We start from the raw sequence: 16,727 nt of genomic DNA, 5'->3' as shown, positions 1-16,727 counted from the left end.
ATACCCTAAAAATAAAAATTCAGATTATTTTAAACATAATATACTGTCAATGCAACCTTGATCCTTGAATGCATTTGTTTTGAGTTGACCTTCAATGTGTGTGTATTTTTTTTTAAATAATAGAGATATTTGTTTCAATTGAATATCAAATACAATATTTTACTCAAGACTTCATTACAGATACCGTTCATCCTTCCAAGTTACTTATAAATTATTTCAATAATTAAATTAAACAATTTTTTTTGTGTAAAACACATTAAAATTCGAGTTTATTTTAAAATGCAATCTAATATTAGCAAGTAATAATATAGACATATATGAAAAGTATAATCTAACTTTATCAATAATCATGATTATATAATCTAATTTCTTACAATGTAATTACTAAAAAAAATTATTTTAAATTTCAAAATGGCTCCTGCCATATATTTAGCAATACAAAATAGCCCATGCCACATCATTTTAAAACTACAAAATAGTATTTGCAATATATGTCCAACAACTATATTCATCATGAAATTTTTTAGAATTTTGAGACGAAATCTCATGTTGGAGATGTAAATTATAACAAGATTCTCTCATAACTAAACAATTATATATCACAAAATTCTAATGTAAAGGGTAAATTTGAGTGAAATGTTCTATTGATCGATACACATATTATATGATCGAGAGTTTGTATAGTAGTTCAAGTGTCACATTTCGGTTGATTTATTGTAACCGACAATCTCTCTCAATAATTGCATTCCTCCCAATAAATGAGAATTGAAATCATGATCTTGTCTCTGGTATCGATTGTAGGATCGAGCTCTTCTCGTTTTACAAAAAAACTATAACTGATGATAATGATACTTAAATATTTTAAATTGTATATGATATTATGCGTCATTCGATTACTTTACCCATTAAAAATAATAATTGTCACCAACACTTACACTAGTGTACATTGATAGCGAGTAAAAGACAAAGTTGTAACAATGTAAACCAATAAGCCAATACAATAAACTAAAACACAACCAATATCAAAGTTTTAGGCCTAAAATTTAAACATGGAGTGCCATTTGTTGAAATTCCCAACTCCAAGTATATACTTGCCAAGTCTTGGTATTATACAAAGAATGGATCCGAGCAAGAAGCAGTAAACTTTCCATTTCCCAACTTTTGATTTTTTTTTAAAAAAAATCACATTTAATTGTTTTGTGGAAAAATGCATTTAGTTACCTAAAAACTAAAAAAAAATAAAATTTAATTGTTTTGTGGAAAAAATGCATTTAGTTACCTAAAAACAATTTAAGGCCTATAATGTAGTATGTACCATTGCATTGACAAACATTCATTCCTCTGTATATTTTGCCTAAGGCTGACCATAGATGAAATGATTTAGACAAAAACTTGTGTGAGACGGTCTCATGAGTCGTATTTTGTGAGACATATATCTTATTTGGGTCATCCATGAAAAATTATTACTTTTTATGCTAAGAGTATTACTTTTTATTGTGAATATCGGTAGGGTTGACCCGTCTCATAGATAAAGATTCGTGAGATCGTCTCACAAGAAACCTACTCAATAATTTAAAACCCAATATCATAAAAATTTATGATCTTAGGATTAAAAATCACAAAATTTAAATAATTATCAATTTTAATTTTTTTGTTTAAATTAAATAATACAAAATGACAATCACTTAGCTACGCCTACCCTCGGTATTAAAATGATAATTACAAAATTGTGGGGTTGTTATCTATATTGCAACCAGGGGTGGCGTCGGGTCAGGTTTTTCGGGTACCAAAAAATCAATAGCATTTTTATTACCCGCATTCGACCCAATAAAATTCACTACTATATTTCTGACGGGGTCGGGTACTTGAAATTTTAAGCATAAAATATCCACCATTGCATGAAAACAAAAAGAAAAAAACTTGTGATTAATCGGATACAATGTTTTCTTAAATTAAATTAAAGACTAAGCATTTAATTTAATTATCAATAAGTGGAGAAATTATTTTTTTTTTTAAAAAAAAGGGTTCCGGAAAAGAACCCGACGCCCACCCGAAATTTAAAACCCGAACCCGATCTTTTTAAAAAATGGTTCCAACTAATCCAACCGATTAAACAAACATAGCCAACACCAAAGAACAACTCAAAAGGCCTCTTCTTTTTCAAGGTGCCAGGCTAAGGTGGCGGACATATACAATATACTATAACGATATGCAATTCAACTACCTCCCATAACCAAATATATATACACACACAATATATTGATTCCATTGTTGCATTTGTAGCCATATTAAATCTCTCTCTTTCGGCACAAATCCCTTCAAATTCTTGGGCAAATGCCAAGGAGAGATTACCACATGTATGATCACCTCATCAGGATGTTTGATTGATTTGTGATCCTATCTGCAATCTTCTGTGATCTTGAATCCTTTTAGTCTTTTTTATGTTGGCCGAAGATCTTGAAAAAGATCGTGTTTTGTAGAGAAATCGTTCCTTGTATTGAATTTTTCGAGACGTTTGATCATCAGGTCTATATGTGTAAACGTGAAAAGTTAAGGCATGATGAGAGAATCTTGGAAAATTTGATGGGTTCTAGACGACATTGGATCCTTATTTGGGTGTTTTTTTATGAGATTTTATTTCCAAATGTTCAAGGATCGGAACTCTACAGCAAGGATGCATTGAATTCTTTCCTTCATGATTATGCAGTCACGAATTCCCCGAAACATCATGCAGGTATATTGTATAATGTCTCTTTACCTGCAAATTATTCGGGCATGGAAGTTTCCATTGTTCGAATTCGAGCTCGGACTCTATGGGTGAATGGTGCTTATTTCAGTTTCTTCAAAATCCCACCAAGAGTATTGCCATGGCCTTTCGTAAGGAGGGTTGATTTAGTCTTCCAAAATCTTGGAATTTGGTCGGACAGTCACTATAATGTGCCTAACTACACTTTTATTGCTCCGGTGATTGGGCTTCTAGCCTATGATTCGAATGAAAGTTCAAGAAGCTATGGAGAAATCGGGCTCAGCATCATGGGAGAAAATCCCTTCATTGTTCGGTTACCAAATGTCACATTTGAAGAAAACAGAAATGTGACAGCCAAATGTGTTAGATTCGACAGGAATGGCACCTTGGAATTCAGCAATGTGATCGCAAAAAATACTTGTATTTCAAGAGTGCAGGGCCATTTTTCTATTGTCATTCCATCTCAAATAATAATAACGAAGAAGAAAAAAGATGAGGGACTAAAGTGGTGGATGATAGGATTAGCAGGTGGAATTGTGGGATTAGTCTTGCTTCTTGTGCTCGGGGTTTGGGCCTACAAGTATTTACAAAAACAGAGGATAAGAAAAATGGAGAGACAATCTGAAAGAAGTGAAGTATTGGATACAATATGGATTGGAAGAAGTAGAATGCCTTCTGCTTCAAGAATCAGAACCCAACCAGTTCTTGAAAAAAGTTATATTCCTTGAGTTAATGTCTTATAGTGGTTTTTAAAATTCTTTCGTGTTTTCTCCATGTTAACATACTTTTATTTAGTTGGTTTTAGTTAATATCTTCTTCTCATTCATTCTTGACTCGGGATAATGTTTAAAGTCCTGGACCGATAATTCCTGTGTGCTGTATAGCCTGTATTGCTGTGCCGGTGACGAATGATTTGTAGTCGGATCTAACTTGCTTTTGGATCCACCTTAAATATATAATGTTGTTGAGTGGAAGACAACATAAAATGCAGCCCTTCAAATTCATTATGATAATCTGGTTTTCTAATAACACTTGATCAGTGATGACTTGTTTGTATCATAAACAACAAGTATTCAAGATTGAACAAACAATACTCTAATTTGTTGGTTTGGACATTGCTATCTTAAAAAATTAGTATGAATAATTCTACCGTGGCAGATGAGTCACTTCACAGAAGTAAACAGCCACAGGATTTCTTGTGCATTGATAAAAACATTTTTCTTTTGTTGGTGATTGATGTATTGATTTCGTATAATTCTGAGATATTCCGATTGTGACAGAATCCAATGCCTAAGACACTGTTCTGTGACATGTTTATTACACTTTTTAGAAGGGAAGGTGAAAAGTGATCATCCTATTGGCTGAATATCGCAGAATTTCTTCAGCGAAAATGGAGGATCAAAGTGAGAGCCGTCGAGGATGGCAGCAGCCACAATCTTGTTTGCTGCTTCTGTGGCATGGATTCCATCCCAGCTTACATAATTGTATGGGTCACTGCATGATGTGGCAGTGATGTTCTTCCCGTTGATCAATTTTGTGTTTCCACAAAAAACTTGCTGGTTGAAATTGTAGTCACCACCCCCATATCCACAGCATGCTTTGGTCCCATATTTCATATCTAGATGAACAACAGAGAATTAGATTCTTATATTACACTGTTTCATGTCTAAACAAGAATATGCTCAAACTTGAAGAAGGTAAAGTAAAGATAATGGGGCCATAAAAATCTTGAATTTAAGATTGAATACCATGAGAAGTAGGATGCTGGAATAGTTCTAGCATGACAGAATGAATGTCTGTATAAACAACATTGGCATCTGCTAAACTTTCTCTTGTTTGTCTTAATGCTTCTTTAAGCATATTGTTGTATTCTACCACAGCATTATTGTAAAATATCATGCATCCAAATGAGTCAACATCAGAAGTATTGTGAGGCAGCTCGACCAAGAAGGCAGGATAGCAGCCTATAGGAGCGAGATTCAGCACCAGGAATGTTCGGCCCCCTAACTCATAGATCTCCTACAAATTTTAATCAAGGAATTATACTTGCAGCAAAACATTATGAAATGGCTTCTTTTTGGTAATATTTTACCTTGATGGTGCTGGAAATTTGGGAAACCACTTGAGGAAGATAATGTTTTACGACGCTTATTCCAATATATGGCAAATTTCCTGTAAAATCATTTTGGCCAATGTAGAATGTGTAGAGTGATTTTCTAAAAATATCTGGTGCGGGTAGATTGATTTGTCCTGCATAAGACAACGATTATTTTGCACTGATTTTTTCCTTGTATATAAAACTGAATATATGTTTTCGAATGTCATAAAACTTTTAAATATACCAGAAGTTTGAAGCTCTTCACTTTTGACTTTAAACTGCTTCATTTGATTGAGCTGGATGGCTAGAGAGAAAGGGCTAACACCGGTAACAAATAATGAAGTTTTCGGTAAAAGAACTGTGGATGCCAATGTTGCAAAGTTTGCACCATGTCTGTAATCAGAGCCTATTGACTGCAGATATGGGCTCAAAAATGGCAGACCTAAAGCTTGAGCTGCATTTCAAGAAAATAAATTTTGAATAATACATTGTGCTAATGATCATACATTAAGGTTCCTGTTTCGTGATTCTGAGGTTCGGGGAACATTAAGTTTATACCACTCTTCTTTTTTCGGGATTTTGTAGTTTGTCCCTCCTACAAATGAACTAGAATATACATAATTTTGTCGAAATCACGTTAAGACATAAAACGAAAAACAAATTGTAACCTGCAAAGTAGTAATAAAAAGTCGCATTTTGGGCTATTCAGTGCTTCATCAATAGTACTTGTCACAGACTCACATTCATTCTATAGCCCTCTCAATAATTTACCTAGGAATCGAACATTTGAACTTAGGTCACAAATATTTGAAGTGATTATTTTTATTATGATATTTGATCTTTAAGTGAGTGATATTTTAAAAATGTAAAATTTGCCTTTGGACAATCTAGACGACCTCTAATTAAAACTTTTTGGATTCATAAAATTCTCCTTCAAAATCCTTGAAAAATCCTTTGCAAAGGATGTCTTTAGGAGCCATAAAATTCACCTTCAAAGATCCTTGAAAAATTCTTTGCAAGGAATGTCTCAAAATCAAAATGCAAGACCGAGGCCTTAAATTGTGCTAGATGATTGCAGGAATGGATTTAGGACTTGCTTTATGATGAAAGCCACAAAATTCCATTATAGCCAGCTATATGTTTTTGTCTTTTTAACTGTCATTTTCTGTTAGTTTCGAAAAAACCATGAAATGGACCCAAATCAGGAACCAGACAAGAGGAGTAAAACAAGCAAATTATGGACCATTTTTACTCATTAACAGTGGTCTGTTTAACGAATCCAAATAATCTCTTATCAAGGAAGAATTCAATTAGTGTGGCTTAACATTAAAAAGTGAGGTTTTCTGTTTACAATCACATTCATCACCGTTGGAAAGGATCCAATATTTTTGATTCCCAATCAATTAATCTTCACTTCAACCAACTGTCTTCACATATCCTCGGTTTGACTGCCAAAAAAGTTAAAAAAGAAACCAACCACTTGGCCTTTCTGTATGTGCGTTTGAAAAAAAATTAGTCATAAAAGACATAATTGAAATAAATGAGATCACTTGTAGCAATATGAGATCCAGAAATTTTAGTTTTGCATGAAAAATGTAAAATCTTGGAGGCAGATTATCTACAAGAACCACAAATAGTATAATCATAATTCGAAATGGATCATTATACGGTATAGACACGCGCGCGCACACACACACAAAAATATAGAAGAAATCAGAAGCTACCCAGAAAATCAATGATGACTCTGCCATCGGTTGCTCGCCCGACTGGTTTTTTAAAGTAAGTCATGCCATTGGGAGGCTTTTGTGCGGGAAAAGCAGCCCAGAATCCACCTGTATCTGAGTTTGAGTCTCCAAAGTTAAATATGGCCTCAAAATCACATTTAGCATCAGCGTTTTGCATTAAAGATCCCATCAACACTGTAAAAAGAACCAAGATTTGCAATAATAATTCAATATCTTTCATTGTTTTGACGCTCATTCTTTATTCTTGCTTCTTCTTCTTTTTTTCTCTGTATATAAAATTTACGAAGAGATATTAGAATTTTCTTGAATTTGTGATAAGAGATGCTGTAGACTTATATAGCAATGAGTGGTAGATATAACAGACTTGTGATGCTGCAAGTTTTTTCACATAGGTTAAGGGGATAAGTTGATGTCAGAAAATTATTGAGTTTCTTATCGGCTTGTGACGAATCCAGACAATTTAGTCATTCTAGGATGTCTTGTTTTGGAATGTTGATGCGAGATTTGATAAGATTTATGAAAATGTGACAAGTTAATATTGTTTCTGTTGGGAATGATCTTTCTAATGCAGATTACATATATGAAAGTGGATTTAAGTGTAAGCCGTCCTCTCATTATTTTTATTGGATTGTGAAAGAAATGTCAAAAAACAACAAACTTTGATCTCATGCATGAAAAAGGCAATCGGTGACGTACAGTTCAGTTCAAGTAACAATCAAAGTTAAATAATCTTGAAGTTTATTTATTTAAGTAAAGGTGACTGCAGTAACAGTGCATAATCAGCTTGTTTTCACTTTTCAGCACAAATTTCTGGCACCGCTGAGTGGCAAAAGTTTTGCGCCTTAACCAATAGGCTGAATATCACAGTAATGATTGAGGGGGAAAGGAGGATCAAAATAAGTGCCACTGAGTATAGCATATGCCAACTGCTTGTTAGCAGCTTCTGTGACATGGATTCCATCCCAGCTCACGTAATTCTCGGGATCGCCACACGCTGTGGCGGTAACACTCTTGCCATCAATCACCTTAGAATTTCCACAGAAAACTTGCTGGTTGAAATTGTAAGAACCACCTCCCCATCCACAGCAAGCAGTGGTTCCATGCTGTAATCCTGCACCGAAAACTTCAAGAAATCAGAACACGGGATTATTTTTTGTATTTTAGCGTATGAAGCATGAGAATCTAGGCTTAAAGTGCTAGCCGTGTGATGTTGGGTGCTGGAATAGCTCGAGGAGAACGGAGTGACTGTCCACATATATCACATTTGCATCATGGAGATCTTGTCTTGTTTGTTGAAGTCCATCTTTTAGCATTGAGTTATATTCGTTTACTGCACTGTTGTAAGACATCATGCATCCATACGAGTCAATGTCAGAACTTTCAGTGGTTGAGTTGCACCAAGAATCCGGGGTAACAGCCTATTGGAGCAAGATTAAGCACCATAAACGAGCGGCCTCCTAGTGCATAGAGCTCCTGTGTGTTAAAAACGAGCAGTGCCTATCAGATTTGACGTATATTTTGGGGGTGGAGAGTGCGAATTCTGATGATATGACAACGTTTTTTAACACCTTAATGGTGCTGGTAATTTGTGAAACCACTCGAGGCATATACTGCTTCACTCCACCGGCACCTGCTGAGGCTGCATTACCGGTGAAATCATTCTGGCCGATGTAAATTGTGTAAAGAGATTTTCCAAAAATGTCCGATGGAGGAAGATTTGTTTGCCCTGTCAAGAAAAATTTTAAATTTTTAAATGTAAAACAAATAACAGGCCTTTATTTTTTAAACTTCTCTACCAGATAAGGAAACTTGTTACCTGAGGACTGTTCATCGACTTTAGCCTTAAACTGCTTCATCTGATTCAGCTGGACAGCTAAATAAAAAGGGCTAACTCCATTGACAAATAAAGACGTAGTTGGCTGCAGAGCGGTGGAAGCTGATGTAGCGAAGTTGACTCCGTGCCTGAAATCTGAACCGATCGACTGAAGATAGGGGCTAAGAAATGGCAATCCCAAACCTTGAGCTGCATTATGATTCGAAAACACCAATCAATTTGGCAATCAACAAAGTTATATATATCAAACTCGAATTTAACAAGAAAGGTTGAAACCTTACCTAGAAAATCAATGTAAAGCCTCCCATCTGTTGGTCTACCGGTTGGTTTCTTGAAGTAAGTCATGCCATTTGGCGAAGGCTGCGAAGGAAAAGCAGCGTAAAATCCTCCTGTATCAGAATTCGAGTCCCCAAAATTGAAGATGGCTTCAAAGGAACACTTTGCTCTAGTATTTGGAACCAACATAACCATTAAAAACATCCAAGAAACCAAGATTTTTCTCACAACCGACGGCCTTTTTGATGAAAGGTAACTCATTTTTGCAACACTTCAGTATTAACAAATGCAGAGTAGTAATCAACAAAGCTTGGTGTAAGCATGTTATATAGGGATAAAAGCAGAGCACAATGCAGCTGCATGCTAGACACTTGTGGACTAGTTCCATAGCTGATCATCATTAGTTCTTGACATGAAACCTTTGCATGAAAAAGTTAAGTGAATCAGCCAACACGTCGATGTGTGACAAACCTATAGCTATTTCGAATTTGATTCAGTGAACAAGCAATTTTTTTCTCTTTGACACGATACAAAAGAATCCAAATTGCAGTTGGTGTTTTCACCAAATGGAATTAATGAACCTTTTGATCTGGTAGAAGGTAGCCAAAGATTCCTTTGTGCAGTTGTAACCTGCAGGAGGATATTCATGAATTATGTTCCACGAAAGTCAACAAAGAAAATCTCAAGATCGCACTTTCCCAAAAATTTCAATATTTATATTGAATTTTCGTCAGCACCTTGGGAATTTCTCTAATCAATTCCTACGGGATCAAGAAAATAACTTTTTGAATGCATACTAGGCTGGACTAGCTTTGGAGTGAAATAGCAAAAACAGTAGCATACCGGTCGGTGAAAATTGTTAGTAGTTCGGTTTCCTTTAAAATTAGATCCCGGGTTTAGTTTTTACAAGTAGAAATAGATGTTTGGTGGTTAAATCTCCAGCAATACTCAATTGATTCGGTTTCAAATTTAGTCTGGGCGCGATAAAATCCTGATGGCGGAAAACAAGATGAAAAAATAGTAAAATTTGTGCAGAACTATATATTTCTGTCAACTGATTCAAGAAGATGCTTCATCTTGTGCCATCTTTGAGGATCTTATTTGCAGACTGTTTCGAAATTTGTGCGCTGTTATTTTGATTCTGCTGATTTTTGGTTCTCACCTTGGCTAATTATATATGGTGGCTAAAACTTGGCCGCAGAATATATACTCCTAGTATTGTACATATTTCATGAAGGTTAAATATGTTTAATTCAGGTAAGGTCATATGATTTATAAGTAAATAATTATGTGTTGTAAAGAGTTAAATTTTGGTCAATGAACTTTAATGTATTCAGAGGTTGTGAGCCATGGCATGTACAGAGAGAGAAAATATAATTTATATTGTTAGTACGATGATTAAAACAAAAACATCAGTTGATAATTAACAATTTTATTTATATAAGAGTTATTAGGTCATTTTCAACCCATAAATCTATTTTGATGCAGATAGTACAGTTTCTGCACTAAATATAACATTCATCCCCAACCCATTTACTTCAAATCTTACGCTAAAAAATATATTCCTAGAATATTCCATTTGTTTACTATTTATTTATAAATTTAACAATATAATTATAATTAATGTTAATATTAATTATTAAATGTATAATTTTTAAATTTAGTGATATAATTATAATTACATTTTATAATTATTGATTATTTAGTTTGTTTATCCTTTATTATATTTGCATTTAAATTATTTGAATTCGAATTTGTATTTTTATTTTAACTGTGTACTTGAATGTTTAAATATTATTCAATAAATTTGTGTGTTAGATGTTTAATTATAAAATTATTTAAAAATATATTTATAAATTTATATAATTAAATATTTTAATAAATATCTAATTATTAAAAAAATTATTTAAATATATCTAATTATTAAATTAATATAATAATAATATCATATCATTAGATAAATATTATTTATAATTCTTAAATATTTATAATTAAAAAAAATTTAAAAAAAAAAAAACTTCCCAGCGCCAAATTGGCGCAGGGGAGAGGCCCTGCGCCAAATATGGCGCAGACGGAATGTGAAGATAGCGCACCTCCGTTGGAGCTTCTCTCCTGCGCCAAAATGGCAACACATCATTATTAGAAATATATATGAAGAGAAATAGAAAAAAATGTAAAGATTATGGTAAAAAGTACACTTTTGTTGCAGTTTATCGCTTTAATTCTCAAAAACTTAGCACAATGAATTCTGAGTTTTATTTATGGAATTTTCTTAACAAAATATTGTATTGTCATATTTAAAACTTTTTATTACATTTTATCAAAAAAAAATTATATCGATTAAAAAAATATCTTGGAACATAGTATCAATAGGGATGACAATATTGTTCGTGGGATTGGGTCTCGCGGAGAAAATCCGAACTGAGGATGAAGATCTCCAGTTTTTTCAAGTTCTGAAATTTTTAAAATTCTCAAAATAATTAAAAAAACTCGAAACTGGGAGGAAGATATCGAAGAGTAGGAGAACGAAGTCGAGGATGACAAACTCCCTAAATGTTAATCTTGAGAATCAATAAAAAAATTTTATTAAAAATTATGTTCTTGATTCCCTTTTTGCTGCCATGCTGGTGGGACTGACAGCATGGAGCAGATTTGTAAATCTTTAACCTTAAATTCAATGGGCATTTTTAGAACATTTCTACTCGACCGTTTGTACGACTACGTGTACGTACCACCATACGCATTCTTCTTCTTCTCTAAAAGCTACTTTTGTTTCTGAACATGAATGTTTCATTGTTTGGATTTTATTTAGGCTATCCCATGTTCTTAATCCCCTTCTTCTTAGAATTTTGCTCTGGTTATTGTTTCTTTTATCCCTTAACTGCGGTAATTAATGCTTTATTAACTCCAGGATTGTGTCGCACTTCAGTTTTATGTAGTGTATTGCGTAAAAGTTCACATTTTTATGTTTTTTTTTTTTTTTTTGCATTTATTGATTATTTGCTGTTTTCTATTATTTGCTGTTTTCTCGAAATGGGTTCTCTGGAATCGAAATGCTCAGTGAAAAAGTTCCAAACTTTATGGCATTGTTACTTCAGCGTTTGTTGTATTCGCTTGGGGTTTAGATGAAACCATAATGACTGCGGAGAATTTGATTGACTGTTGAAAGTTTTCTTGCTAATTTCTTTTGTAATTTTGTCATTCAGGTTTAATTTAGATTGGGGTTTTATTATTTTCTGTAGTTTTCAACAGTTTCTCAAGTTCTTGCACAACTATTCAGAGTAGTGCATTTTATTTGTTAATATGAGCATGAAGCCTTCGTGGGCTTGTCATAGAATTCGGGTAGAAGGTCTATAACGAGTTTTCCTTTGGATTTCAGTTCGATGTTAAGGTTTCTGGGATTTGTTCTAATGCTCTGTATTATTAAAATCCTTAGGTAGCTTTAGTGATGGGATCTATCTTATTTCATATTCAAGAGACTTTGAGTATAGAATTTTTCAAATTTATGTGTGAGGGCAGCAATGGAATTCTCGAAATGCTAGTTTAAAATTTGCCTCATAAGCATGCACAAGAAAAGCGTTGGCGTTAGTTCGCATAATTAGCTGTCATAGTGACACTTGTCCCTCATTCTTGGGCGGAAGCACTACTAGCACCGAGGAATTTATTTCTGCTTTTGCATCGTCTTGGAGACTGGAGATACATAGACATTTTTGTTCATTTGTTTGCTTCAAAGAATGGGGCACTCTGCAGGGCTTTGGGACAAGAGAGCACCATTTCATTTGACAAAGGACGTGAATGGATTTGAGCAGGTCGTGCTTTGGAACCCTCGAGGGGCATCGGCACGTGTAAGATTCCATTGTAGATCCAGTTTCTAAATAGCGTTTTGTGATTATGGAAATTGATGATTTGATATAATCTTTAGTTGTGTTAATTAATTATGAGGATAATTTTTGTAGATGTTGTGTGCTGTTTGATTGGAGCTCTTGTAATTGTATATTTTTTAATCATCCAGGTAAATTTACATGGAGGACAAGTTATCTCATGGAGGAATCATAGAGGTGAAGAACTTCTATTCAACAGTAGCAAGGTGGGGTTTCTGTCCTAATAATCATTAACACATTTGAGAACATTTATCCATTCGTTATTGAGGTTTTACGTGTAGAATCTTCCATTAATGGCCAGATATTTGCACCAAAGTAAATCTTGGCTAATGGGGTAAAATTTCTTGAATGATGTTCATTTTGTGGATTATGAATTGAATGTTCAATGAAAACAAGGTAAGCTACTTCAATATTAATACCTAAATATATGTCATATATTCGAGAACTTAGTTCCGAGTTCAACTACATTAATGGAGAAAATCGGATGACATCTCTTGCCATTGCAAACTAGCTTTTATGTTGTAACTAGAAGTCTAGAAAGCAGAGTTGCAGTGTTGAGTTAAATTTGTTCTGCCATTCTGTGTGTTCAACCACTGTAGACAGTTTAGGATTGTTTTATTCTCTTAGTGAAATTCTGGAAACTCCCATTTCTTTAATACCACAGATGAGGTTTATTGGAAGTGAATTATTTTTGCAAAGTTGGTTAAAGCCATAGCCAAATGCTTTTATCTTTATGGTACAACATAATGTGACATAGTAAGACTATAATTCATTTACTTTGATATTTCCTATTTATCTTTATTCACTATGTTGCATTAATACAGACATTTCTTCGGAATTTTCAATTATGAACTGCTCGACATCTCGAAGAGGGACTTTACCCCTTTGGTAAACTATTCCATACGATTAAGATGGCCAAAATAAAAGAGTTCTGATACATTTAATCATTGATCATTCTCAATGGAGTGATCTTGCTATAGATTTTTGCCTTTATGAAATGCAAAACAGAAACCCTCACTTATTCACTAGTACATGTATGTTCCCTTTTTTTTTGTACTTAATATGACAAGACTTATCATCATAATAATTGGAACATTTAAGGATTGTGTGCATTGCTTGTTTTGGTGGGTGACTCCTTCTCTGTAGCTATTTGAAACCAATTGTTAAGAAGCAATAATTGCCTCTAATCTTGTGTATTGCTGGCATTTTGGGCTGCTTTATGTTTTGAAACATTTTGGTTGTATGCTCTTACTGATGGTTATAACTTTTGGTACAATGACAACATACAGTTCTTCTATTAACATCATAGACAAAACACTATTCTAGTCTCGTGTATTACAATCTGGTGCAAGTAACATATGGATACTGTTTCGGAGCAAAAATTGCCAATATTATTCTATGAGGCTGTCTATGTGGATCGAAATGTGGCAATTAGGTTTGTGTATAGTTATAATGAGTTAAGTTGCACATTAACTGCAAGCTACAACTTTCGGTATAATGGTGGATGTTCAGTCCATGAATTACGAATATACACTTCATAGTATTGCTGTTTTTTGTGATTCCTGCTGTTAAATACGGTAATTTACACTTTCAGCCATTGAAATTAACTTGAACTGAGGAAAAATCTTTGTTTTTGCTTTTGTGTGAATGATAGTTTCTCCATCTTCTTAAAGATTTGGCTGGTACAAATAGAATTTGTACTCTGTAGGCTTTCATGCTCTTTTTGAAACATAATTTGTTATGACATCACCATTCCTTTTAAATTGGCTCTGTAGGCCAACTTTAAGGTTCCAAAAACGGTGCGAGGAGGAATCTCTGCTTGTTTTCCCCGGGTATTGGTTAATTTTGTGTGTTTATATAATCCAAGATTTACTTGCACCCTATTAATGCATCTATCCTGCCACGCTGCAGTTTGGGAACTGTGATGCACTTGATCAACATGGATTTGCCCGGAAAAGAATGTGGAAAATTGATGAGAACCCTCCACCTATGCGCTTAAATGATTCTCGTGGTAAATCCTACGTTGACTTGATGCTCAAACCAGCTGAAGAAGATTTGAAGTATTGGCCTCATAGGTAGAATTTTTGGTTTTGCTTTAATCATAAATAACTATGGCATTTTGAATCGTTCAATGCTTTATCAGCTTCGAATTCCGTCTTCAAGTTTCTCTGGCGTTGGATGGGAACCTGACGCTGGTATCTCGAATCAGGAACATAAATGGGAAACCTTTCAACTTCTCGTTTGCCTATCATACATATTTATCTGTTTCTGACATAAGGTATACATTTTCATTGTTTTAATCATTTGGCAAATGTTTAAATAATTCTCACATCTTTTACTATTGATGAGTCTTCCATTATCTTCATTTTTATTTAAAAAATTCTAAACATGAATAATTAGTAATCGCTACTTTGTAATGAATCAAGATCTTAAGCTGTAAGATTTTATGCTTCGTGTGCTTATATCTTGAATTGTCTTTCACAGTGAAGTGAGGATTGAAGGTTTAGAAACACTGGACTACCTTGATAATCTTTGCAAGAGAGAACGCTTTACAGAGCAAGGAGACGCCATAACCTTTGAATCTGAGGTAATCTTGTGCACATAGAATCTAAGGTAATGGGTCTAGTTCTCATTAATTATAAGTTGGTATGATATTGGGAGTAGGATAATTGGGCAATAGGGGTTGCCGAGCAAGTCTTGGATGGTTGTCTATGTGGCACACTAATTGAGAAGTTGTGCTTGGAGCTTTGGACCGTTGTACGGTTAAAAATAATGGAATTTGATTTAAATACAAACAATAGACTCAGTGTGGTCGATTTGATGTAATGGGCCAACGAAGTGCATGTATCTGTTTATATTCTTACATCTGGATGAATATCTGAATTGCTATTAATTTCAGTTTATTAAACTTATGAATAGCATCTAATGGCCATGTTCTGCACTTTATCTCATCGAATCTTCTCTTGGTCATAGGTGGATCGTGTCTATCTCAGCTCTGCACCCTGTGTTGCTGTTCTTGATCATGAGAAAAAGCGCACATATGTAGTGAGAAAGGAAGGGCTACCAGATGTTGGTAAGAAGCAACTTAGCGTTAGAAGTATGGACTTTATCAAATTTCATGCTGAAAGGATCACAACACGGCCAAAATAGCATGTTTTGGAATTTCAAGTTTCATTCAAAACCATAGAATCTGCCAAAAAAAGAATCCATTTTCAGTGTTCTCTTGAATTACCGACATCTAAACTCGTGTCACTAATTATCTATCCTTGGTACAGTTTTGTGGAATCCATGGGACAAAAAATCAAAAGCAATGGCGGATTTTGGCGATTCAGATTACAAACAAATGCTCTGTATTGACGGAGCAGCAATAGAGACGGGCGTTACCCTGAAGCCGGGAGAGGAATGGACTGGTCAGGTAGAACTTGCAGCTATACCTTCTAGCTTTTGCACAGATAATATCCATCCCCGTCTGAAAGTCTTCTGATGTTCTTGGGACAAAATTAAACGTACCCATGTTGTGTTACAAACAAGTTTCTGGTACAGTCTTTAGATGCAATGATCAAACCGTGGAACCGAATTATTTTATTTTGTTGCATGCTTCCATTTTAGTGAGTTCTCGAGTACATTGCAAGAAGATGGTTCTTTAGAAAAAGCTTGTTTTTGTTGATCTACAATTGGTAGAAGATTTAGAGTGATAATTGGCTTGGTTTTTCGGTTATTTGATACTTTGCTGAGGCTTTTTAAGGGCAAAAGAAGGTTACTCTAGCTAAAAGGTACGCCCTTCCTGAAAAAAATATGATCTGTATACAACTTAAAAATAAATTATTTAAAGCACAATACTAAATTTATTTAATATATATTATCGTATTAATTATTTTCATCTATTAAAAACATTATGTTAGATATTTTGCCTTTTCGGGATGGGACTGGATGTCGCCGAAAATTATGTAGTTTAGATTTTGTTATTTTAAAAATTGAATATAAACTTTAATATTTATTATAAAATAGAATTTTATTTATTAATATTATTTCGATCATTTAAAAATCGTATTTAACTATTTTTATTAATCAAAATATTCCAAATTCCCAATCATATTATAAAATCATTTTGAAATTACAAAACTATCTTAAATGCACTTTAGAAATC

General features: G+C 33.9%; 4 protein-coding genes across 4 annotated transcripts; 2 read left to right on the top strand and 2 right to left on the bottom strand.

Annotated features, from left to right (window-relative positions):
- Window positions 1–2,532: 2,532 nt before the first annotated feature.
- Window positions 2,533–3,474, top strand: LOC142506003 (uncharacterized). The gene has a single exon (XM_075619142.1). It carries the CDS (start codon window positions 2,533–2,535, stop codon window positions 3,472–3,474), a length of 942 nt encoding a protein of 313 aa, XP_075475257.1.
- Window positions 3,475–3,987: 513 nt separating this feature from the next.
- On the bottom strand, window positions 3,988–6,942 carry LOC142506079 (GDSL esterase/lipase At4g01130-like). Its single transcript, XM_075619226.1, has 5 exons — window positions 6,569–6,942; window positions 5,089–5,298; window positions 4,839–4,996; window positions 4,495–4,765; window positions 3,988–4,364 (listed from the first exon to the last, which is right to left on the bottom strand). Exons 1-5 carry the CDS (start codon window positions 6,822–6,824, stop codon window positions 4,096–4,098), a joined length of 1,164 nt encoding a protein of 387 aa, XP_075475341.1. The 5' UTR covers window positions 6,825–6,942; the 3' UTR covers window positions 3,988–4,095.
- A 368-nt stretch (window positions 6,943–7,310) lies between these two features.
- LOC142506080 (GDSL esterase/lipase At4g01130-like) lies at window positions 7,311–9,010 on the bottom strand. Its single transcript, XM_075619227.1, is given in 6 exon segments — window positions 7,311–7,700; window positions 7,791–7,971; window positions 7,973–8,062; window positions 8,158–8,315; window positions 8,406–8,612; window positions 8,705–9,010. Coding segments are annotated over 6 exon segments (1,161 nt in total). The 5' UTR covers window positions 8,961–9,010; the 3' UTR covers window positions 7,311–7,431.
- Window positions 9,011–11,179: 2,169 nt separating this feature from the next.
- Window positions 11,180–16,214, top strand: LOC142506106 (putative glucose-6-phosphate 1-epimerase). The gene is made up of 8 exons (XM_075619255.1): window positions 11,180–12,544; window positions 12,712–12,786; window positions 14,356–14,412; window positions 14,492–14,655; window positions 14,724–14,858; window positions 15,065–15,167; window positions 15,554–15,653; window positions 15,856–16,214. Exons 1-8 carry the CDS (start codon window positions 12,434–12,436, stop codon window positions 16,062–16,064), a joined length of 954 nt encoding a protein of 317 aa, XP_075475370.1. The 5' UTR covers window positions 11,180–12,433; the 3' UTR covers window positions 16,065–16,214.
- The last annotated feature ends 513 nt before the right edge of the window (window positions 16,215–16,727 follow it).

This window comes from Primulina tabacum, chromosome 10, assembly GCF_025594145.1.
Source record: "Primulina tabacum isolate GXHZ01 chromosome 10, ASM2559414v2, whole genome shotgun sequence".
Classification (NCBI taxonomy): Eukaryota; Viridiplantae; Streptophyta; class Magnoliopsida; order Lamiales; family Gesneriaceae; genus Primulina; species Primulina tabacum.
The sequence above is the reverse complement of the archived record's forward strand: the minus strand, read 5'-3'. Positions and strand labels throughout refer to the sequence as shown.